This window comes from Oryctolagus cuniculus, chromosome 1, assembly GCF_964237555.1.
Source record: "Oryctolagus cuniculus chromosome 1, mOryCun1.1, whole genome shotgun sequence".
Classification (NCBI taxonomy): Eukaryota; Metazoa; Chordata; class Mammalia; order Lagomorpha; family Leporidae; genus Oryctolagus; species Oryctolagus cuniculus.
Window position 1 is genome coordinate 110,697,510 of NC_091432.1, and position 25,746 is coordinate 110,723,255.

A 25,746-nucleotide genomic window follows, 5' to 3' on the forward strand; every position below is an offset into this window, starting at 1 on the left:
GGCAGCCGAGTTGGGATTGGCGGAGGAGGACTATAAAGGAGGAGAGAGACGGCATGCACCGGGAACATCTATGGGGAACATCTAAGGGAACCCGTGCAGCCCCCGAGAGAGCCGGCCGGCGGTGTGCCGCTCCCCTGCGGAAGTGGGGAATGTGGCCAGGGGGAACTGCCCTTCCACGGAGGTGGAAGGGATAGTAGCCAACCCGGGAAGAACCAGCAGCAAACCCGGGGAGGGCCGAGCAGACGAAAGAACAGCGCAGGGTCCTGTGTCGTTCCTCCACGAAGAGGGGGAGCGACATAATGGTGCCGTGACTCGGATAGGAAACTTAGGACGGATATGAAACTTAGGAGGGAAGAAACGGGAAGAACTAGGGAAAATATCGGAGAGAGAAACTAGCAAACAGCCTAGGGAAAAGCCGGACGAAAAAGGAGCCGGAAGAAGCTATTGAAAGCCTAGGCATAGACTCGAAACAGCCTAGGGAAAAGCCGGACGAAAAAGGAGCCGGAAGAAGCTATTGAAAGCTTAGGCATAGACTCGGATACGGACTACGGGGGGAAGCTGGGAGAAATCTCTAAGGTCGAAAGCGAAAGTGAAAGCTAGAACAAACAGACTCGGACGCGGACTGTGGGGAGAGGCCAGGAGAAATGAGGGAGGAATATCGTTGGAGGAAAGTTTGGGGAAACATACCGGGTAGAGAAAAATGTTAGGGAAATTGAAGCCGTGGGGGGCAGGCCAAGGCGGACACGAAAGCCACTTTGGGATTCTCAAGTTAGCCCGGGAATAGGGGGCGAAAAGTTGAAACCAGAAGCTGAGACGCAAGCCAGATTGGGATCCGTCTGATTAGCCCGGGGAGCAAAGGACGGGAAGCCAAATCGTGGGGCGGAGACGTACGCTGGGTTGAATTCGCCAGGCTAGCCCGGGGAACTTAGATTGAATGCTAGTGGTGGACACGTAAGCTACGCTGTGTTACTCGCGGAAGCCGCCGCGTGCAGAGAGAGCACGGGGCGTGAATAGATAGGGAACGGGGCTGGCGAGGCTTTGGTTCAGACGCGAAAGGGTTAAGCGTGGAGACCGCGGAGCGCGCGAAGCCGAGCCCCGCAAAGCCGGGAAGCTGTGCAGATGAGAGAGGCGCGCGGGCTGAAGCGGTGCAGAGCTGGGAACCCGCCGGCGGGGCGAGGTGCCGGAAAGCCGCAGGGATAAGAGAAACAGAAGTTTGGAAGTGGAGTGAGAGAAATGGGAATGTTGACAGATAGAAGTAAAATGGGAGAAATAGGAATGCCCGGAGATAGAGAAATAGAGAAAAATAAGGCCTCCCCTCAACATGGCAACGAGAAAGTTTGGATTCGGTCTGCCTGATTAAGTGAGGCGATGAGCACGATGAGCACCTGCGGCGGCTAGCAGCTTATGCGCCGCAGGTCACCGAAGACAGGCACGAATTAACATCAGTAAAGCTTCCCCACAATGCAACAATTAGGAGGCTTGGATTCGGTCTGCCTGATTTAAGGCGGTAAGCGCCAGCAAGCAGCTCGACCAGAGTATGAGCTGCAGGTCACCGAAGATAGGCACAAACCAACACTAATAAGTCTCCCCCACAATACGGCAATGAGAAGGCTTGGATTCGGTTTGCCTGATAGGTTTTGTAAACACCTGCAGGCAGTTCTAGCAGAGCAGAGTATGCGCTGCAGGGCACCGAACACAGGCACGCATCAGCGCCTAAAAACCTCCTCACAACATGGCGAAGAGAGGACCCGGATTCGGTTTGCCTGATAGGACTTGTAAGAGCCTGTGGCAACTCTAGCAAGTAGAGCAGAGTGTGTGCCGCGGGACACCGAAGACAGGCGCGTATCAACGCCAAAAATAAAAAGAAAGGGGGATCTGTGGGGAGCAAACCGGACTAGACTGTTACTGGAATTAAGACTTATTCTATGCATCTGCTCTCCCACAATATGGCGCTGGGAGAGAAGAAAACAGCTTCTACACAGGTGCCTCCAGTTCAACCAATAAACTGTAGGACTCGCTCCTGATTGGAGGAGAGCAGCGTACTCGGCGTGTGGGCAGCCGAGTTGGGATTGGCGGAGGAGGACTATAAAGGAGGAGAGAGACGGCATGCACCGGGAACATCTATGGGGAACATCTAAGGGAACCCGTGCAGCCCCCGAGAGAGCCGGCCGGCGGTGTGCCGCTCCCCTGCGGAAGTGGGGAATGTGGCCAGGGGGAACTGCCCTTCCACGGAGGTGGAAGGGATAGTAGCCAACCCGGGAAGAACCAGCAGCAAACCCGGGGAGGGCCGAGCAGACGAAAGAACAGCGCAGGGTCCTGTGTCATTCCTCCACGAAGAGGGGGAGCGACACTGGACAAAGAAAAAAAATCTGTGGCGAGACATATTTGTTCATTAGACCAACCTGTATGTTTGCTAAGCCATTTGATATTTAGAAAGTGTTGGGGAGTGTGGGAAAGAGCACCTCAAAACACATCCTTATGCCGAACAGATTGGTGGGGGAAATTGCCCCCAGCAGATATACACTTGCCCTGAGCCCCAGGCTCTCCGCCCAGGGCACAGACGCTGGCCTTTATTAACCGTACCTGCCGCCCTGGGTCATGTCTCATTTGTCCTCACACTGTAGAAAATCCCAAATGCAAGGTCCAGAGAACAGAAAGGGATGTAAATGAGGGTCCATCTGGGGAATGGGTGAGAAAGAGGGAAATTGTCTTTTTATCTTTCCCTTGATCTTCTGTCTGCTAACAATTTAAGCTCTGAGAAACCTACACGCATGTTTTCACAGAAAATGCTCTGCCGAAAAGCTGTCAGTTTGTACTTATCAGAAACAAAGCAAAGCTTAACAGAGACACGTTCCAATGTGAGCTAAGGCGTGTGTTTATCTAATAGAAACACCATCCTTTTCTTGGCTTCACCTGGGCTGGGGCCACTCTGACCTTGGGTCTAACTTCTAAGCAACAAAGTACAAAAAAAAGTCTTTGTGGAGACTTGAAATTATAAACATTGAAAACAGAGGCCACGGATTTGATGGAATCCATCTGTAATGCAGTGTTTAACAGGCAAACAGAACACTGTTCGCCGCTGATTTGGTTTACGTTAGAGCAGTTTACATTTTCCTATGTGGACTCAAATAAGATTACCCTGAATCTAAGGATACTCTGAATTTTCACACACCTCTGTTTTAAAACATCATTTGCCGATGCAATTTTTAATTCACATTTTGCTATGCAATACAATCTTTGCCATCAAAATTTACAGTTTCTAGATGGTCTCATGATGACTCTGCAAATGCAAAAAAATCAGGAGAGTCCAGGAACCACGAGGGAGTTGGAAAATAAAATTTACTGGCCGACGCCGCGGCTCAAAAGGCTAATCCTCCACCTGCAGTGCCGGCACACAGGGTTCTACTCCCCGTTGGGGCACCAGATTCTGTCCTGGTTGCCCCTCTTCCAGTCCAGCTCTCTGCTGTGGCCCGGGAAGGCAGTGGAGGATGGCCCAAGTGCTTGGGCCCTGCACCCGCATGGGAGACCAGGAGGAAGCACCTGGCTCCTGGCTTCGGATCGGCGCAGTGCACTGGCCACAGCACACCACCTGCAGCAGCCACTGGGGGGTGAACCAATGGAAGGAAAACCTTTCTCTCTGTCTCTCTCTCTCACTGTCCACTCTGCCTGTCAAAAAAAAAATCTACCAAAGCTCTGTTGTCCTCAAACACTCAGGGCTATGGCCTCTCTGCCACCGACCGTGAGCAAAACCCACTACTAATTGAGCAGAAGGTCCTGTGGGCATAGCATTTTCCAGTGCTCTCCTCTTTCTCCCACCCCCTTCCTCCTGCCCTGGCAGCTTTTCAAATTGGCAGGGAGAAGTATCCCCATTTTGGCACAAAAGCGGCCAGTTTTTAGCCCTCGGAGTCTCATGTCCCCGGAAACCCCAATCCCAAACAAGCCAGAACAATGGGTCACTGTGGCTAGCAGGTAGCACATTGCTTATTTCCTTGTCCCAAATGGATTCCCAAGGTTTTTCCAGATGGCAACCAAGAGGGCATGGTGCTTTAGAGGTAACCTGGCTGCTGTCCACATCCAAACTGTAAAGTCATTGAATGTGGAATTAAAACATGTTTATTTTGGTGGAAAAAATGTTTAGAAATCCAGAGGCTGGAGGCACAGTGGGTTAAGCCACTGCCTGTGATGCCAGCATCCCATACAGGCACTGCTTCATGTCCCAGTTGCACCATTTCTGATTCAACTCCCCTAGGGTTAGGAAAGCAGCAGAGGATAGTCCAGGTACTTGGGCCCCACACCTATGTGGGAGATTCAGATGAAGCTCCTGGCTCCTGGCTTTAGCCTGGCTCAGCCCCGGTCATTGTGGCCATTTGAGGAGTGAACCAGTGGATAGAAGCTCACTTGCTCTCTCTCTCTGTCTCTCTCTCTCTCTCTCTCCCTTTCTGACTCTGCATTTCAAATAAATAAATAAATCTCCTTTTTTTGACAGGCAGAGTTAGACAGTGAGAGAGAGAGAGAGAGACAGAGAGAAAGTCTTCCTTCCATTGGTTCACCCCACAAATGGTCGCTACGGCCGGCACACCGTGTTGATCCGAAGCCAGGAGCCAGGTGCTTCCTCCTGGTCTCCCATGCAAGTGCAGGGCCCAAGAACCTGGGCCATCCTCCACTGCCTTCCCGGGCCACAGCAGAGAGCTAGATTGGAAGAGGAGCAACCGGGACAGAATCTGACGCCCCAACCAGAACTAGAACCTGGGGTGCCGGTGCCGCAGGCAGAGGATTAGCCAAGTGAGCCATGGTGCTGGCCTAAATAAACAAATCTTAAAAAAAAATTACACATGGATTTCAAAAATATCTGCACCAAAATAAATTTATCTTTTCATTCTCCTTTTCCACAAAGTTTTTCTTTAAAGATTTTATTTATTATTTATTTGAAATGCTGAGTTAAAGTGAGAGAAGGAGAGCAGACATAGAGATAGAGAGATATAGTTAGAGAAAGAGAGAGAGAGAGAGATCTTCCATCTGCTGGTTCTAACAAACAGCATTGGGCCAGACCAAAGCCAGGAGCCAAAGTTTCTTCCAGGTCTCCCATGTGGCTGGCAGGGTCCTAAGTGCTTGGGCCCTCTTCCGCTGTTTTCCCAGGCACGTTAGCAGGGAGCTGGATAGAAAGTGGAGCACCTGGGTTGCAAGCTGGCACTCATATGGGATGCCAGTGTCGCAGGTGGCGGTGTTACCCACTCTGTCACAACACCACCTCCCTCCCCAACTTTTTGCAATAGCTTCATACACCATGTCCCAAGAGATATGATGGCAGGCTTTCTCCATCTTACCCAGTAAAGGAGAATCTTCAGAGATGTCTGGTGGAGCTGACGCATGGCAGCACAGAGCCTGGTGCCCGCTTCCCACTCCTGGTAACACGGGTAGAGGCCAGAGGCCTTTCCAACAGGCAAAGGGCTCCGTGCCCTCCTCCAGGATTCTTCCATGGCCACTTGGCCCTGAATATTTCTTGGAGATCACAGGATCTTTCTCAGCTTGCTCAGATGCTGGTTCCTGGAGGAAAAAAATATTATACAATGGTGTCTGCTTAATTAAACTTTAAGTTTCTCTACAAGGTAAAAATAAAGCCTTGTAATGAAAAAAATGACAAGCAGATTAAACCCATAAAATGATGTCATGATGTGGCCAGGAAGATTAGACTAAGATTCTAATATCTGACTGTGGTATGTGTGCAGGCTTACAGGTGTGTGTATGTGAGTGTGTGAGTGTGTGTGTGTGTGTGTGTGAGAGAGAGAGAGAGAGAGAGAGAGAGAGAAATATCATGGAGCAGGAAAGAGTGGGAGGCACTGATACACAATCCACCCTTATACACCCAAGTTAGGTGATTTTTCCTTGTCTCCATATCACAATAAGTGGTTGTCAAAAGATACAATAAATATTTTCAAGACAATTATGAACTATAAAGCCTTATTATTCTATACAAAATCAATGGAGAGAAGGCAGCTGTTGCCTTCAAGATGCAAAATTCTCAGCACCATTGAAGACTTCCTAGGCTTGAAGAGTTCCTGTCCACCTTTTGGTAGCCACTGGACACTTTTATGAGATTGCTGCAGTGGGTTTTCCAATGACTGAACCAAGCAGGTCACTGAAACTCCTGGACAAACACATCCTCCTCTCTGCCCAAAACTTGGTCAGAAACTTGGCCTTCTCCTTGTGCCAAGATTTTATGAAACTTGTTATTTTTGTGTAACTCATGTCCTGAAGCAAAAAAAAAAGCATTAATAGCTCTGTATTCAGGACAGAAAACTCTCTGCTCGGAATTTACAAGCTTCCTGTGGAATTTTAAGGAGATTTCCGGAGGTCCGAAGCCAGGATTTATTAACACAACTGAAAACGAGGCCCTTAAAAGCAACAAAAGGAACTGCAGATTACTGAGTAGACTTTCTAACAGGCACTGGGAGTAGTAAAGGGTCTCATCCATTGGCAGGTGATTTTCAAGGATTATCTGAGTCAACCCTGGGAAACCATGCTCTGACCTGGTCCCGTGAAACCTACTCTGCCCTCTTAGTTTTCCTGCATGGTTGGCTTTCTCAGGTGCCACCATGGGAAACTAAAGACACATGGCCCATCGCTTGCATTTTCCTAAGTGATAGGCTTTAGGCAGGCTGAGTTGCTATGAGCAAGGAAGAACAAATGTTCATTCAGTATTGTTCCAGAAAACAGGGAAGAGAGAGCGTGCCTGCCTAGCTGGGAAAAGTTCAACCGTGTGCTCACAAGACATTGGCTGCACACACTCTGAAGCAGCTCAAAGCAAGAAGAGAAGAAAGCTGGAGACACTGCAATCCACAAATGGACAGCTGACAAAGCTCTTCTCATCTGGCCTGTTCATTTCTTTTTTTTTTTAAATTTATTTAATGAGCATAAATTTCCAAAGTACAGCTTATGGACCACAATAGCCTCCCCCCCCCCACCGTGTCTTCCCTCCCATCCACAACGCTCCCCTCTCCCACTCCCTCTCCCCTTCCCCTTAACATCACAATTAATTTTCAATTATCTTTATATACAGAAGATCAATTTAGCGTATGTTAAGTAAAGATTACCACATTTTTGCTCCCACACAGAAACATAAAGTGTAAAATACTATTTGAGTACTAGTTATAGCATTAATTAGACACCTAAGAGTAATTGTGTATTAATTACAGAGCTCAACCAATAGTTTTAAGTAGAATATAAAATGCATCTTTTGCATTGTTGTGGCTTCCCCCCGACCTCCCTCCCTCCCGTGGCCCTCCCCTCACCCACTTCTTCTCCCCTCCCCCCCCCTTCATCACATTTCATTTTCGGTTACCTTCATATACCGAAGATCAATTTAGTATATAATAAGCAGGGATTTCAACAGGTTGCACTCACACAACCGAACCAGGTATAGGGTATTGTTCGACTAGTAGTGTTGTTTTTGAGTTTCATAGATAAACATATTAAGGACAGAGATCCTGCGAGGGGAGCATGAACCCAGTGACTCCCGTTGTTGATTTAACAATTGGCACTCTTATTTATGACGTCAGCAATCACCCGAGACTCTTGCTATGAGCTGTCTAGGCTATGGAAGCCCCTTGAGTTCACCAACTCTGAATTTGTTTAGTCAAGGCCATATCACAGTGGAGGTTCCTTCCTCCCTTCAGAGAAAGGCGCCTCTCTCCTTGATGGCCTGATCCTTCTGCTGGAGTGTTGTTCACCAGGATCCTTCATTTAGATTGTTTTTTGCCACCGTGTCATGGCTTTCCATCTGGCCTGTTCATTTCTAAAGATGGAAGCTGGACACTGGCCCTGAGGACATTTCAAGGTCCAATACCGGCGGGACGCTCACAGGCAGAAGTACCACACGGTTGCCTGGGCAGGAAGCCGCTTGTCTTGTAACCAGGGAACAACTTCACCTTCATCCCCAGCATGCTCTGCTCTGGACCAGCCTGGAAACTCCCACACACTCCTTGCCAGCCTCCTACCCATAGCCAACACATCCAAGAGACCCGTGGTCAGGGTATGGCTTTTCTTTTTCAACCTGGATGGTGCTGCATGGCTCCTTTTCCTCCAACAGCATCAGCCTTGATGTTCTATTCCTTGAGTCCTCAATCTAGGGCTGCTAGCGCTGAACCTTCTCACAGATGATTTCTTAGTCTCTTTGGGAAGGTATATTTTTGCAGGGAGCATGTCATTCGCAAAGCATATGGAAGTAGGGAGCTTTTCAAGGGGTGATCTAAATTGCATGAGGTTCCTCTTTGGCAAGGACACCAGATGGATGCCTTTATGATGAAGTGGGTCTCCCCCAGCCTTCTCTTTCATGCAGGTCTCCAACAGGTGTTTCATCTAAGGCATAGCTGTTTTCCATAACATTAGAATGAAGAAAGATGTTGTCTGTGACAGCTTGTATACATAGATCATGCTTTCATTATGATACAAGAGTGTACAGTGATTGATTTGCTATTCGGAGTCAAGTGATGAAAATGTGCTTGAGAGACGATCACCTTCCAGTTGCCAAAGGGGCACTCAGTTATCACACACCAAGGACTCTTCATTCTTCTTGGGGGTATGGAGAGTGGAGAAGGAGCAGGAGTGGGGGGAACATGCAGAAGGAAGTGGCAGGAAGGGGAGGAGGAACAGTAGCTGTGGCCTGGGTGCTGAGGGAGGAGAGCAGACGGCCACCCCCTTGAAGCCAGACAGCAATTTCCCAATGATTTTCAAACTGTCCACAAAAGACAATCACCACCAACTTTGGGTTCATAGTATTAACATCAGTTCTGTGGGACCGATGTCTAGGAAGCTACTTACTTATGCAGACAAACAGGGCTCTATGAACAAACAAAACAGCCAGGTCCCCAGATCCTGATAAAGTTGAAACCATGCTCCGACTGGGGGTGTGCGCCCTGTTGAGCCCCATCCCCTGGGCTTGGCACACAGCCATTACCTTGGTCCTGACTAGTGCCATTGAGAGCCAGGGGTACTCTAGAATTCGAGGTTGGGACTCATGATTAATGGGTACTTAAAATACCCTGTGGCATGTTAATCAGCGTGAACAAGGCATTTCAGTCAAACTGACCTCAAGGCAGATGTTACAACATCCTGCAGCTAGTTAAAGGACTAGAATCCACTAAATCCACTAAATTTATAGGCAGGTCGTGAGTGCAGAAGATAAAGGATTCTATCAAGGCCTGGGCCCATGCTGGGAGGAAATCACCTTCTTGGCTTTTCCAAGTCCTTCTCCACCTACTCTGGCTTCTCTGCCTCCGTGTCCTCTCTGACCCATTAGTTTAGGTCCGACACTTGCACCTTACTTTGAGTCATTTCTTTCTTCTGAAAAAAATACGACATTAAGATAGCCACGTAGAAGTGAGGTTGACCGAGGAACTCAACATTGCTTATCATTGTGTAGGAATGAGTATTCAGATCAGGTGTTGAGTAACAAGGTGTTTTAACTCACGGGGGAACCCCTGATCTTTCAACATGAGGAGCAATAGGATGTATTTCTCCCAGGAGAGAGCTGTCATGAGCTGCCAAGGCTGAATACGCATGAAGGGAGACATAGCACAAGATGCTCCAAAAAGAGTTCTGGGAGATAGTGACAGATATTTTAAAATATGTAAACAAACAAATACAATAAGCAAGCATATGCAAATAAGTAAAGCTTCTGTGGCCAGATACATTTCTGGCACACTGGATTGTACAATTCTTAGAAGATGTCTTGATTGCAAGACTTTTCAGAACCTTTCATGCCCTAAAGCACCGTGTGAACCTCCACATGGAGCCATTTCCCCCACAACTTTATTGGACTAAAGAAAACATTTCCTCAGGACTTCTCCAGTTACTAACACGCCTTGGAAGATGTTTTTGGGGGGAAAGGTTAGAAGGTGCATTTATTCTATGGCAGTCTCCATGAAATCTTGGCAGCTTAGCACCACGAAGGTTGTTTCTCATTCACGCTACACGGCACAGGTCAAACAGGCACAGAAGCATGCAGGTTCCCAGGCTGGGAGACAGGCTGAGGAGTCACAGGGGGCCCCTCTTTGCCTCCACCAGCACTGGAATCATATTTCACTGAACCAAATTGGTCACGTGGTTCCATCTAATTATCTGTTTAGTCAGGAAGGAAAGAACTGGCTATTGTGAGAACTGCTAACCTCAACTTCAGCATTATATTGAACTGCTGGCTTTACAATTTGTTAGCTCTTTGACTTGTATCATTAAAAGTATCTGGCAGAGACAAATGCTCACCCAATATTTCAATTGCTTCTCATGTTCCCCAACCTTCTTAAAGTTAGCAGGAGCCACACAACGAGCTCCGCCCAATGAGATATGAGCAGCAATGCTATATGTCACTTTGAGCCAATGGCAATTCAACGTCTGGGCTTGACTGTCCAGTTGCTCTCTCAACCCCGCCTAATGACATAGGAGGACACCTGGCTCAGGTGTTATGGCCAGAAGATGGTAGAAGCACCAGGTAGTGTGTGCAGTTGATGCTTGTTCACCCACGTGAAATACAAGGGGAATTCAAAAAGTTCATGGAAAAAAGTGGAATTGAAAGATAAGTTTATTTTGGATCAAACAAATTTAGAAATCCATGCATAGTTTTTTCATAATATGCATTTTCCATGAACTCTTTGAAGATCCCTGAATACAGTGTGGGTGAGCTGCGTTAGACACCCTGAGATTCTGCAGTTGCTTTGGCCACCTCCGCCTGGATTCTCTGCATGTATCTATGGCATTTCTAATCCTGAACTTTCTTGGATTCTGAAGGATCTCCCATGTCGCCCCCAAATCAAACGTGCATTCCTTAGGATTTGCATGACTTCTTTTTGAAAGATCATCCAATGATTTTTTGTGATTGACTATATTGCAAAACAGCCTTGTGCCTAACAGCAGTGTGGGGTGACCACATGGAGGGCTTTGCCAAGACCTAGATGAGGACTGGAGCAAAGGCTATGCAAACACAGGTCTGTGATGGGAGCTGTGAAGAATGCAAAGTGCATTTAGTAAGTAAGGATGTTCCAACAGGGACTCCAAGGCAAAGCATATGTAAGGAAGAAGTGTGTGTGTATGGGGGGGGGGTTAGGCTAAGTACAGAGATGTCATCCATGATTACTCTCTCACTGCCTGGTCAGTTCTCTATGGAGGTATCCAAAACTTGCTCATGATTTCCACCCTAGAATCCCGCCAGCAGCAAAGTTAAGAGCAGACGCAAGTACATCCAAGGCACATATGTTCTAAGTTAAAAAGAGAGGCCAGTATGGGTTTATCTCAAAGTGCTAAGACTCTTCAACCACAATGCAGTCTGCCCATTCAGACTCATTTATTCCTGAGTCTCACAGGCCGGAAGTCATTCTCCTGTTGTTCTCCACCGTGGGCCTGAGGCTCTGATGAGTTCCCCATCTTGGCTTTGCTACACCGGAGCCCCCTGTTCTCAGACAAACTCTGCATTCTCTCTGCCTAGGACTTTCCTGTGTGATGTGGACCAGGACTCTGAGCAGCTCGACAGCAGCGGCATGTTCCACTGGTGCAAAGCCACCCCTCTGAGCAAGATGATTTTGGTAGGTGATGTCTCACCAAAGCTCACAACAACATAAAGCACCTCTTGGGTTAAATTATGCATTTCAGCTAGTCAGGAGCACCTGCCATTTCTCTTTGTCAACTGTGAATTTGGAAGGAAAAACTCTTAGCTCCCCAGCTGGATGAATGATGTACAATACGTGTAGCATTTGACAGAGACTTTGTGAGCAACATTGCAGGGGTTTAAAAGGCAAAGAGATGTCCTCAGCTGCTTCCTCCCTCCCTTACCCCGTTAGCCGACTCAGTTTGCAAAGCCATGCCCTCCTGAAACTTTGCTAGTAAATCTAATGGATGTAAAAGCACCCGGGAACCTTACTGTTTCCAAGGGCTTTCTAGTCTTTGCTTTAAAGTAAATGCACATTTCCCTAATTTATTGGCTTTAAAATTTGGATTTCTTCTTGTAGTTAAAGCTGGCTTTTCCGTAAAGCTCTATTTATATTTAATGCATCAACCAAGAATGTGTTTCCTAAGTGCTCCCAGCCTCATACAACATGGGTATGTCCTGTCCCTGCCTCTCCTCTCGAGGGGATAAACTAACTCAGCTCTCTGAAATGGCAGCAACAGGGATTTCAAAAGCCTGGGCTCCTAATCCAGGCTCCGACACCTGTTTTCTGGATCCCTATGCATGCTCTTTGCCCGATTTAAAAACTCAAGTATAATCTCAGTGGTTTTCTTTGCAAGCAGTAGCTGGTAAATGCAACTAATAACAATGACTGCTTTCATGTTGGGTGAACCCTATGTAATTTTCTCATCTCTGGCTAACTGTAGATAATAATGATGATTAATAATACTCATCATCATTTCTCACTTTGCAAAAGTAGTTTATGTTTTTCTATAACACACACATGCACACACACACACACACACACACCGTTTGGCTCTGTGCCAGTGTCCTGACAGAATGTGATCCAGTTTCTTTGCAGAATGATGATCAATCATTGGATCAGAAGCACAAAACTGTCAGAGCTGTCATATCAATGGGAAAACTATTAGGGTTACTGAAATTCACCATTTTAGCAACTCTGTCTTATGCTAAAGTACACAAAATAAATATCTGTTGATCAGAAAGCCACACAGGGGAGGCAAAGCTTCAGAAAGATTGGGAAGTTGGGTGCATAAGGAGGCATCCAAAAGGCCAAGAAATGGCACCAGCAGATGTTTTGTGAGACCATATTTATCAGGCAGAGACACAGGACTCTATCATAGATGTTTCCCCTATGATGCTTGATGTGAGATATACCTCAGGACAGCAGCTGACTCATGAAGTTAAGTAATAGCTTCTGGTTTTAGAAATGCTAAGAGTTTGGAAACACATCCCCGTGGGAGGAACGTCTACATTGCAAAATTCAGAGAGCCTTTGAACTTGATTTTGTCTGCAGAAGGGTCAAGTGGAAACAGTTGATTTAAGTTACTTTGAACAAATAGCACATCCTCCTCTGCTCCCAAAAGGTACCATCTCTTTTAATTGGGAGGCAATTTTGTGCCAGTTTCTTGGAGAAATTGCCTCTCTAGCTGTGCCCATCAGTGCATTCTGCCATAGATCTTGTTTTTAATTGTTTAGCTCTACTCAGAAGAACAGTTGTTGGATTTCAGGCGTGTTACATTAAATACCATTAGGGGCTTCATTATTCAAGTTAAAGCTAATCGGATTAGCTAGAGACAATTCTTTAATAGATCTGGTTAAGGTTCATATCACTGTCTGGGAAAGCTCTCTAGACAAGTATCTTTATTCCCGCTCACAAGGAGATCCCCTGGCTTAGCAAGCGAATATTTCCCAGGATATGCTTAATTTGATCAACTTTAATTGTTGAGATGTCAGACGTTACTTATTTATCCTGCTAGTTGTGCCAATCCCTGTTTTGTAGAAGCATGTTATGTATCCTACCCATGAACTGGCATACAGAAGCCCCAGAGACCCACAGTGGTATTCTCAGACTTTATGTCCCTGGCAATGCAGGAGATGCTGATGCTTACTTGCAAGATTTAAGTCCATTTCACGTTTTCTCTACCAGCTTCCAGGAGTTCTCCTTTGAAAAGCTAGGAATTCAGTAAGATTCAGACTTGATTAAGTTATTGAACAGCCGCTAATGAGTTGAACATAGTTATCCAGGTCTCAAAACTCCCCAAGGACACTAAAATCTGCAGAAGCACAAGTCCCTATCTAAAAGGGTGCAATATTGGCTTACACTCTTTGTGCATTCCCCTGGATACATTACATCATGTCTAGATTACTTATAATACCTATTAGGATGTAAGTTCAGTGGAAATAGATGTTACGCTATATCAGGGAACAGTGGCAAAGGGAGAAAAGTCTATATGTATTTAGAACAGACACGATGTCAGTTTTCACTTATTTTCAATCCTCTGTTGCTTCAATCTGTAAATGTAGAATCCAAGAATATGATGGGTTCTGTGTACAATATTTTCAATTTATTATTTCCTTTTCACAATAAATTAAGTTTTTGTAACCTTTTAAAACATAACAACGTGAAAGTGAGAGAGGTTAAATAATTTGCTCAGTCATAAAAGAAGGATAGAACAAAAATACAAAATCAAATCTTCCCAGTGCAACTTGGGTGCTCTTTTTTACTACATCCTAATGGCATTGGTCCATTCCCCGAAGGAATCAGACATGGTTTTACAATAAGTTTCCTACAGGAAAATCATTCTTAAGTTATATTTATTATTTTTATGAACCCTGTGAATATGGGGGAACCCTAATCTAAATATTTCATATATATAGCTTGCAGCTTAGAAATACAAGGGAGATGTATTAGTATTGAGATGCTTAGTATGAGACATATTCAAATGTTTTGGATCAATGGAATTGTTATAGCCTTCTTATTTCTTTTGTATAGCATACACAGTGAATTTCCTTGACTGAAGAGTCTATTCAATCAGTTCAGTGGATCAGGTTGAACCATATTAGGTTTCCATTTTTGACCCAAAAAAAGGGCATTTTATTGCAGTTCAAAGTAATGCATGGAAACCCACTGAATACTGCAACACATTGCATAACTTAATATAATTTTAGGACCGGCCAGAAAAACTATGTTTAGCAATAGAATTTATAATGTCTTAGTTTTTTAGTGAATCTTGCAAGGCTAAAATAAGTCATGAAAATCAAACATTTTTCCCATATGGCTCAATGATTTCACACCCTGAGTCATGATGTTGATCCAGGCTACTAGAAAATAAAAAGGAAATAAAAGACAAAGCCAAAAAGTTAAAAGCAAAAGATGGTGGAACAACTTAAAAAGATCAAAGTTATGATTGTACCACTTACACCGCTTATGCATAAGTTCTTTTTTTATAAGCAATTTGCAAAATTCTGTTATGAAAATACTGCTGTGGAGACACCTTGAAGAGGTGGGGGTGGGAAAGAGAGTTATGCAGGGGCTGTCATCTCCTGTACCAAAGTGACCATGTTCTAACACGCTTATCCTTAGAAACACACGGATGAGTCAAAGCACGAGTTTCGGAACCACATTGTCGCCTGTGTCTTTGGAGACACCCATTCGGCTTTGATGGGGCTTCAGAACTTTGTGATGCCTTTGCGAGCGAGCAACTACACCCGGAGGGAGCTGAAGGACATTGTGTTCATCGGGTCTCTGGATTACATGCAGAGAGAGTGGCGCTTTCTCCAGAACTTTCCCCAGATATATGTTATGCCTGTAAGTCTCCCCCACAGAACTGTGAATATTTATAATGCTAATGATACTACCCCTACTAGCACTGATGATAATAATAACAGCTTGCCATTCCGTAGTACATATTGAGGATCAGAAACTGTTCTGGATATTTTATAAATCTACCCAGATAGACAGATAGGGAGATATGCATGAATTCATGTAATCCTCAAATAACCCAACAGGGTAGGTATTAAAGACTTGGAACTTCAAGCACGGAGAAAATACGTTGTCCAAGATTACAGGGCAACTGTAGGAGCTAAATCTAAGCGGTATGGGTCCTGCGTTTGTATTCACACCACCATGTTTTGGGGGCTTTATGCTCTGTATTTCTGAGTCTGAATCTCACTTACTGGTCAAACCAAATGCCTCCGCTCACTAATGTTCACATCTTTTCTGGCAACATCTTATACAGAACACACGTCACCACATATTCTCTGTCAGATGTATGAAGAGATGGGCTTTGGTTGACCTTTTTGAGAAATGCACCTGCTGTGGTTTTCATGGCCCCTCCAAAATGCAAGTCGAAACTTAGTTGTCATGGTAACAGGGTTGCAAGGCAGGGCCTGCATGAGGTGATTATGTCACGGGACCTTGCCCTCACGAGTGGGTCAGTGCCCTTGTCACAGGAGAGGGGTGAGTTATCACAGGAGGGGGTCCCTGAGGAGAAGGGGAGGTTGTCCCCACCATCTCCTGCACATGCTCTCCCATCACGTGATGCCTTGGCCTTGTTAGCTTGCAGCAAGAAGGCCTTTGGTAGATGTGGCCTTCAACTTCAGACAACCTAACCTCTGCAACTGTGAGAAATAAATCAGATTTCTGAATTACAAATTGTCCAGTCTGTGCTATGATGTGATAAGTGACAGAAAAGATACTAAGATGGGAGCTTTCTATACACACGCAGCATTGCAATTGCAGTTATATTTTTCCTGGGCTCTCATGGACCTGTGGCCCAGTCTGTGCCTCCATTTCCCCGGATGGAAAGTCCATGATGTGCACAGTGAAATCCATGGGAGCATTTGCCTTTTCATGAGATCATATGGGCAGTGATGGGTCAGGAGTGCTTCTCAAACCTCACACGTGATCCTCTCAAGGAGCAAATCACAGTTGCTTTTTTAAAAGCCACCATAAAGTCCCCTTTTAGTATTCTTGGTGCTTTAGCCAATAAAAAGGAAGGAAGGAAAATGGCCAGAAGCCAGCAAATGTTAGGAATTGCTCAGGCCTCCAAGCAACCTGAAGGTGAGACCAGAACTCTCCCTGTTTCTTCAACAAACAAAAGACACAACTGCCACAGTGCCTGTTAACTCAGAGAAGACAAGTTGGCTGGGTTGCTGGTAAGGGAGTGAGGATGCAACACTTTTCTTTAGACCTCTTTTCTGCAAGTTTTTCTCCTCGCCACTGTCAGCCAGACTCAGTTTCTCTGCTCCCACTTGAGTCATCTAAACAGATCTGTGCTCCTCACTGCTCATCCTCCTTGGTCTCCTCCTACCTTGCTCTCAGGAAAGGGTCTGGGAGAAGCACTGGCTCTAAGATATTAGCAAATGATAAGGTTAACCAAGTCAGACACCAGCTAAGTAAAGTTAGAAAAATCAAGCCAGGGAAGGCTGGAGAGTCTTTGGCTCAAAAAAAGTCGCAATGTTCAGCCACCACCCCTGAGCCATGAAACAAAATCCCCCAGCTGACAAACCCCTCCCCTGCCCGTTTTTCTCTCCTTAGGGATCTGCACTCTACATTGAGGACCTGCACGTGGCCAACATTGAGTACTGCTCCATGTGCGCCATCCTATCCCCCCCCTCCAAGCCATCCCATAGCCAGACGCTGGTAGACACGGAGACCATCATGGCCACCCTCAACATCAGATCCCTGCGCATTGGCTCCTGTGCCCACACCACGTCAGGTCAGATCAACACCCCTGGCAGGAAGACGCCAGGCAGCATGGAAGCAGGAAAGGATAGCTTTTCTAGAAAGTACTTTACCTGTGGGGGAGAAAGAGGATGAGCCTCATGTCCTTTACGAGCCCAGATGGCTCTTGACAATCCTGTAACAGGGCTATAATGCTGTAAGTGCCCATAGTTAGTACTCTGGAATTCTAAGTCAAATGCGAAACCACACCCTTCCTGTAAATGGAGCTGCACATCATATTGTCTTCCTATTTTAGAAAACACAGTTGCAGAATTCTAAGTGCTATTATTTCTATTGTTACTCATCAAATATAGGTGAGCACAGTGCGTTATCATGAATAAGAGGTATTATTAATCAATTCTCATTGCATCTTACAGATGTTTAAGTTATAGTTCTTAGTTTCATGAGAGGATGAACTATAATTCTCATTTACTCTTCAAGGCACTTTCAAAGTATGTATTTTAGAAGATTGCCTCTAAGGTCCCTTGTAACTTCAACAGACTAAACAGGTCATATTTTATTTTCTGATTAGAAAGAAATGGTGAAAGAGAAGTAGCAATCTCTTTAGAATGGGGGCCACCCTGTCTCTCTCTCCTCTGGATTCCCTGCAGCATGTAGCACAATCACTATCACTTAGTAGATGCTTAACAAGCAGCTATTGACTTGAAGTAAATGAACCACTGAGCTGGACTCCAGTGGGGAACACCGGCCACAAAATATGCCCGAGGGTAATTCTTACTACCAAATTGCATTTTTTATTCCCCTCCGAATGGGAAAAGGCTTATATATTAGTCTGTTTCTAAAAATTGACTACCAATCACCTAACCTAATGTGAAAGTACAATTAGTGGAGAATTTTCTGTATATAAACAGATTTTCAATTCCCAAAACCCAAAGTGAGCAGGATTGGAATCCCTCGGGTCTCTCCAGTTCCCTGGAGGATGACAGATCTTCTATATCAAGGTCAGGTGCGACCTTGGTCCGCAGGCTGCATTGCTGCTGACCACAGCTGTGCCACTCTGCATGCACTTGGAGAGTTCAGAATGAAAGGCTGTCTGTGATTGTGGTGGTGGACAGAAACATTCATGTGTCAAGTCAGGAAACCCAGAGAACTCTCTGTGACTCCCAGATGCTGTTGCCAGGCAGGAAATACAAGGCCCTTGGGACAAAGGAATAAAGGCATAATCTAATCTCTGGTAGGTAAACTAAGCCAGCTGCTGGATTAGACACACCCCCACTAAGCAACCAAACCCAGCTCAGTATCTAGGGTGTCACGGTGTTCTGCAAAGCAGACCAGATAACAAGACTCTTCATGGATGACAAAGTGCTGTGCAAAGCCAGTCTGAGGAGGTGTGAGTCCGCCTTTTCTGAAAAATCGGAGGATCCACAAACATGCTGTTGTGTTTTGCCACACGTATCCTTAGCTTGGCAAGAAGGGCCACTGCCCAGATTCGTGCACGATTTATGTGTGCGTGCACTTACGTGCAGGCTTGCAACTTGCCATAATTGGACAGAGAGGAAGTATCCACTTTAAAGGGAAAATCATCCCTGTACAAATGAAAATGTGCACACAAAAATCCTGGGATGAACTGACAGCACCACAAGCTATGGAGTTAATGGTGCGTGTGAGCAGTCCTTCCCACCACTATTATTTTTTATACCTCACCTCCTGTATAGGCTAGAGAGACAGAAACCTATGATTCTAATTCTAGTTTCCTTTGTATCTAACACTTTTCAGCATTCCTTCATTTAACGGAAATGTGTTGGTTTTGTGTAGTGTGTCAGGTACTCTGGCACAGGCCAGTAAAGTTCCATGAAAGGTGCAATTGACTGGTTTGGTTGAAGGAGAGAGAGGAGGGGTAGGGTGGGGTGGGGGTGGGGGTGCTGGAAAGGGGAAAGAGGAAAGAATGGAATGTCAAAGTATTGGAGTCAACACGAAGCAAAGAGATGATTTTGCCCAAGGACCGAAGGCACGGTTGAGAGAACAATGTACTGTGTAGACCTGGTGCCATTTTCTGGTGGATGGGATCATACCTTTGTGAGTGAAAGGAATATAGGTCCACAGAGGCTTGGATAACCTCTGCTCCCGGTGAAGGTCACCATGTCTGCCTAACCAGTACGAAGCCATTAGTAAAGTCTTATTTTGAGTATATTTCAAGGAGACATATGAACAGCGAAGGGCCATCGCGCATACATTGCAGCAATTACAATGGCAACAGAGGAATGTATCTTGGGTTTGTAAACAGAAATCCCACTCTGCAGAGAAGCCCGTCCGGCCCTCTTCATCCTTCTTCCCACTTGCTGTCAATACTCCTCTTTCACCCCACCTGAGAGACAGAAATGCGTATACCTCCCAAGAACTGAAAGTATAAAGGGTTGTGGAATTCTTCTTCCAGGAGCTGGAAAACATCTTCCACACTGAGCATCCAAAGAAGACTAGCTGGTAGGCAGTCTTCTTCCCCTTTCTGTACATCAGTGGTTCTCAACTGGGGCGATTTTGCCACCTGAGGTCCTTTGATTATCTTGTCGTTTGACACAGGTAAGGGGACGGTAGCCATTTCTAGCAGGTAGATGTGAGAGACACTGCTAAACTTCTTACCATGGCCAGGACAGCTCCACACAGTACAGACACGGGGTGGGTGTTTATTCTAATGATTAAGACTCCAGTGTTCTGCATTGGATTCCCTGGGCTTGATCACTGGCCCCAGCTGCCAATTCTAGCTTCCCCCCAGTGCAGACCCTGGGAGACAGCAGGGATGGCTCAATTAATTGGGTCCCTGCTACCCCCACATCGGAGATGTGAATTCAGTTTTCAGCCCAGCCGTGGCCACTGTGGGCATTTGGGGAATGAACCCATGGTCAGGATTCGCTCCCTCTTGCGCTCGTTCACTCTCTCTCTCTTTCTCTCTCTCCCTCCCTCCTTCAAAAAGGAAAACCATGTCAATAGTACCAGGATTGAGACTTTGCCCTGGTGTATCCGGTGAGAACCCTGGGGGATCAGCGGGCTTTGCACATCTTCATAGCCGTTATAAACTTTCATACAAAGTCAAGCTGAAACCACCACGGCTGTTCCACACAGATTCACGAGGGAGCTTGGGAGATGGGGACAGCGGAGTGCAGACGCTCCAAAGGACCAGTAAGAACACCAGGCCTCCTGGACATCTCCCCAGGAAACTTCAGGTTTTCAGTAATGCTCTAATTACTGCCCTGTCATGTCACCTGGAGAGCAGGTTGGCAAACCTAGGTGCCGAACTAAATAATCTGTGGCATAATCTAAACATATAATGGTAATTAAGTCTGACAACTTAATATGCTACTGAAATTTAAATGTACAGGAGTAATCTACAATTAAGCAATCTTTTGTAATAGCACCCTGCCAGGCTGGAAGATTCCAGGTATAATACTGTGTGCTATTAGGTAGCAAAAATATTGACATTAGTAAAATGTGCCCAGGCTATGATCTGACACACACTTAAATTAACCATTGCTCTACAAGAGAAGAATGGAGTAACAGGCAGAAATGCAGTTGCTATCCCTCAATGGGTAACAGAAACAGATACGTAGTGCAGCTCCTTCAGCTAGTGCTGAAATATCTGTACTCAGTTAAAACACTGACTATGAAAATTGGATTTTCCAGGTTCTTTCTAGAAAGGAAACTGGAACCCAGAAAAGGGAAGGGTCAAAAGTGGATTTCCTTGTAGAGGGATTTCTCCATCGAGGGAAACTGATGTCAATCTTTTACTGAATATGTCAGATCTTGTAGCAGGTGCTCCAAATAGTTTGTGGAAAATGGAATTAAATGACAAGCTTAGAGGACAGACATTTGGCATAACATTAGTTGCCACTCAGATAGACAGAATGCTATACTCCCAATTTCAGCTTCTGTGGGGAGCAATCCGGACTAGACTGAGTTACTGGAATTAAGACTTATTCTATGCATCTGCTCCCCCACAATATGGCGCTGGGAGAGAAGTAAACAGCTTCCGCACAGCTGCCTCCAGTTCAACTGATAAACTGTAGGACTTGCTCCTGATTGGAGGAGAGCAGCGTACTCGGCGTGTGGGCAGCCGAGTTGGGATTGGCGGAGGAGGACTATAAAGGAGGAGAGAGACGGCATGCACAAGGAACATCTATGGGGAACATCTAAGGGAACCCGTGCAGCCCCCGAGAAAGCCGGCCGGTGGTGTGCCGCTCCCCTGCGGAAGTGGGGAATGTGGCCAGGGGGAACTGCCCTTCCACGGAGGTGGAAGGGATAGTAGCCAACCCGGGAAGAACCAGCAGCAAACCCGGGGAGGGCCGAGCAGACGAAAGAACAGCGCAGGGTCCTGTGTCGTTCCTCCACGAAGAGGGGGAGCGACAAGCTTCCTGCTAAACATATATAAGGGCAGCAGGTAATGCCTCAAGTGGTTGGGTCCCTGTCCCCAGTGTAGGAGACCTGCACTGATTTCTTACCTCTGACTTCAACCAAGCTCAGATATGAACTGTTGTGAGCACTTTGGAAGTGAATCAGAATTAATTATTTAAAAAAAAACATAAGCTTATTTTGCTGCAAAACAAGTTTGAAATTTATGCAATTTTTTCAAAATGCACATTTTCATGAAATTTTGAAAGACCCTCATGTGCGTAACTTTTTAATTTTTACACCAAAATAAATGTATCTTTTATTCCAATTTCCATGAACCTTTTAAAGTACCCTCATAAGTATATATGTAAAATAAATATTTAAAATGCATATCTATATAATATAAAATATTAAAATACATTAAAATATAAAATATATTTGTTAGGAAAAGAGTTGCAGATTGGTGCCTCCTCACACGGGGCACCATAAATGTTAGGAAAAGTGCAGAATAGAGAGGAAGCAATGTACAAACTAACAGCCAGACATAATTTATTCAGAGAAAATAAATTCTTAGAGGTGGGTGACCAACTGCCCGCCTGCACACTGATGGAGCTCATGGCAGAAGGCCCCAACCCCCAGAGCCTGGGCCTTTTTATATGTTAGGAGATCTAGGGCTGGGGGTGGGGATTGGGAGCAGCAGGTGGAGGGGAATTCCTGGACCTGGGTGAGGCTTGGGAACCTGGAAAAGCATGCAGGCAACAGAGTGTGAGACCCAACTGAGATTCAAGGGCAAGGAATACATTCCAATGTTTATCTACCTTTTGGGCAATGAGAAAGAATGGCTGAGGTTTATGTCCTTATTCCATCAACATTAAACTACATTTGGAATGTAAAATATTTGAAATATATTAAAATATAAAATATACATATATTTAGAAAATAAATATATTTTATAAAATATATGTATGCATTTTAAATATTTATTTTATTTATTTGAAAGCAGAGTTACAGAGAGAGAGAGAGAGAGTCATCCATCTGCTAGTTCACTCCCCAAATGGCCACAACCAGGAGCCAAGAGTTTCTGTGGCTGTAAGGGCCCCAAGCACTTGGGCCATTCTCTGCTGCTTTCCTGGGTGCATTAGCAGAGAACTGAATCAGAAGTGGAGCAGCAGGGACTTGAAATGGCACCCGTATGGGATACTGGCATTGCAATTGGTGGCTTAACCCACTCACTACATCATAACACCCCCCCTCCCACGCACACACACATACACATTTTAAAAGGGCTATAAAGCAAAGGCATGGACTTTGAATGTGGTATTAGTCAGGGTGTGAAACCCCATCCATCATTTAAAAGGTATGTTGACCTTGAAGTGAAGCTGCAATTTCTTGTATTCAAAGGTAATCTAACTACACGTAATTCACAGAGCTGACGTGACAGCCACAGAACTGCAGGTCAACAGAGAGTTTGGATTTTCTGCTACATTCTTCTCTGTACACTGGCTCTGTCCTGCCTTGGTTCCCTTATCCAATTCCCTGTGCTTGGATGGTTCGGTCTCATCTCCCAGGACTTCTTTCCAAGATCTGAGAAACTTCCCTTTCAATCTTATCTCAAATCACTTGCCCTTCCTCAGTCCTTAGCCCCTAAAGCAGAGGTGGGAAGCATTTCTTCTGCCAAGGGTCATTTGAATATTTATAACATCACTAGGCTCACTAGGCTAATCCTCCGCCTTGCGGTGCCAGCACACCGGGTTCTAGTCCCGGTCGGGCACTGGATTCTGTCCCGGTTGCCCCTCTTCCAGGCCAGTTCTCTGCTGTGGCCTGGGAGGGCAGTGGAGGATGGCCCAAGTCCTTGGGCCCTGCACCCCATGGGAGACCAGGAGAAGTACCTGGCTCCTGCCATCGGATCAGCACGGTGCGCCAGCCGCAGAGCACTGGCTGCAGTGGCCATTGGAGGGTGAACCAACGGCAAAGGAAGACCTTTTTGTCTGTCTCTCTCTCTTACTGTCCACTCTGCCTGTCAAAAAATTTAAAAAAAAAATAAAAAATGAATATTTGTAACATCATTCGTGTTATACATACAGAATCATCAACTTAAGAATCAGCTTGCTCTACGTTTACTAAATTTCAAGTCTCACCTGAGGCTGCCTTGGCAGAATGAGAACAAAGGATCTTGCAGGTCCTACACTGCCTGCAGGCCAGCTGTTCCCCACCCTACCTAAAGTTTATGAATTTCTTGGATACTTATCACTATCTGGAAATATTTTTTCTTTGCACCTTGTGACATATGGATGGGCAGGCGCTGTCCACAATCCTAGGGTGGAGCAGGTGCTTTTTAAATGTCTGTGGAAAGGAGGAAAGGGGCAGGGAAGTAGGGAAAGAGGGAAGGAGTGAGGAAGAGAGGGAAGATGGTTGGAGGGAACACAAGCAGGTAAGGCATCTTGCGGAGTTCAGGGGATGAAGTAGAATCTCAGTTCTCCCTAACTTCCTGCAGTATGGGAATCTGAGTCTTTAAAGGGAAAAAAGTCCAAGTGCGGGGTTTACTGATGAGCCATATATCTAGGCAACCCGGTGTCTCTCCTTGTTAAAGAGCTGTGCAACTCTGCTCGGCCCTCTGGGCTTCTGCTTCCTCGTTGAAATCTGAAGGTTTTACCAAATCCTGGAGCAACTGCTGGCTCTAACCATAAACCAAATGTGCTGGGCTCTCCACATGGAGCTTCGGGTCTCAGGTTTTTGGTGGATATTGGAAATATACTCAACTCTACTCAGCACTAACAAGTGGCTCTTTTACTGAACACAAGGCTACTTCAAAAATCTCATGGGAAAATGGGATTAAAATATGTTTATTTTGGTGCAAAAATATTATTGAAATCCATGCATAGATTGTTTTTTAATACACATTGTCCATGAACTCTTTGAAGTACCTTTGCATTTCTTGGGGAGACAGGAGAGGTGTTATATCTTGCAATGCACAGCACTCCTTCTGGAAAAAAGAATCCACCTTTGAGTTCCTCTCACCCCATCTCTGGACTCTTCTGTCATCCTGCCTTTATCTACTGCTGGAGAGGCTTCCCAACATCGCTTACCTCCATTCACTTCCCTTCCTAATCTCCCTTCCCCTACCAATTACCTGGCTTAGCAAACAAAGGACACTCTCCTTTTCTTCCAAAGCAACATAGTCTTAGTTGCTAGTAGACTTTGAACTTTCATGATATTTTTGCCCTGTTACACAACATCCTCTGCAAAATCTAAGAGTAATCAACAGTTTAAAAGCATAACTTACACTGAGACAATGACTTTTAAGGGCACCCTGGTTTCCCACTCCCCTCCTCCCTCCACATTTTTAGTGTTGCAACAAGGAGACCCAAACCCTGTTGCCAGGCTTTTTTAAGAAGCTGTTCCACACGCAGGTCACTGCATGACAAACCCCTGTTTAAGGCCAGGGTTGTGCCTCAGCTCTCACGTGGGTGAAAGCAAGAGGAAGAATCATCTATAAACTGAGCTCAGGGACCTCCCATTCCAGTCTTTCCAAGGGTACAAGGCACTCCAGACAGAAGTCAGCTTACCAAGTGCAGGAGGAAGCCAGTTCTCAGGAGACACACACACACACACACACACAAAAGGCATAAGCAGTCCTTGCAGCCAGAGAGGATCCCCAAGGTCAGACAGATAACACCGGAACCGGAAGCCAGCTACAGTGCCTTCAAAAGCACTTCCGGAGCACTGCCGCCGATTCAGTCAGTTTCCCAAGAGTTCTGTAAGCAAATTGATGCAATATGAGATGCCGTCAGACAGAGCAGTTACTCAGTGCTACCGCTCCTCCAGGAATAACCAACTCTTAGTGCTGATGTCAGCAAGTGGCCACTGAGAGAGCTCGGCTGGCGTTGCTCGTCACATGAAGTGCCGTTTAGCGAACATGTGTGCACACACACTCACTCCCACCCCACTCCCTGCCACTTCACCAAAGGAGCTTCTGAGGAGGTTCAAATACTGTCAGCCCTCTGTATCCATGGGTTTCACAATCACAGAGTCAACCAACTACCACCAAAAATAGTGGGGGAAAAACTTACCTCTGCACTGAACATGCACAATTTTTTTCCTTGTCGTTATCAACTGTTTATACAGTATCTCCAGTGAGTTAGGTGTTATAAGAAACCTGGAGATGATTTAAACTGTGTTGGAGGATGTGTATCAGATGCCAATACTACACCTTTCCTGCAAGGGA

At 45.7% G+C, this 25,746-nt stretch overlaps 1 protein-coding gene and 1 long non-coding RNA gene across 7 annotated transcripts in view; one reads left to right on the forward strand and one right to left on the reverse strand.

The window, feature by feature from the left end:
- The window catches only part of LOC103345403 (potassium channel subfamily U member 1), a 212,222-nt gene that overhangs the window by 165,084 nt on the left and 21,392 nt on the right, over positions 1-25,746 (forward strand). For all 6 annotated transcript variants that reach the window (XR_011390870.1, XR_011390871.1, XM_070079216.1 and 3 more), the window contains 3 exons: positions 11,474-11,570; positions 15,039-15,263; positions 16,995-17,175. Coding sequence is in view for 4 of the 6 variants with exons in the window: in XM_070079216.1 (XP_069935317.1) it covers positions 11,474-11,570; positions 15,039-15,263; positions 16,995-17,175 (503 nt within the window). In the remaining 2 variants the exon portion in view is untranslated. The remainder of the gene's footprint in view (positions 1-11,473; positions 11,571-15,038; positions 15,264-16,994; positions 17,176-25,746) is intronic.
- Positions 4,895-25,451, reverse strand: LOC138850729 (uncharacterized). The gene is made up of 2 exons (XR_011390880.1): positions 25,088-25,451; positions 4,895-5,544 (listed from the first exon to the last, which is right to left on the reverse strand). It is a non-coding gene; the product is annotated as an uncharacterized lncRNA (long non-coding RNA).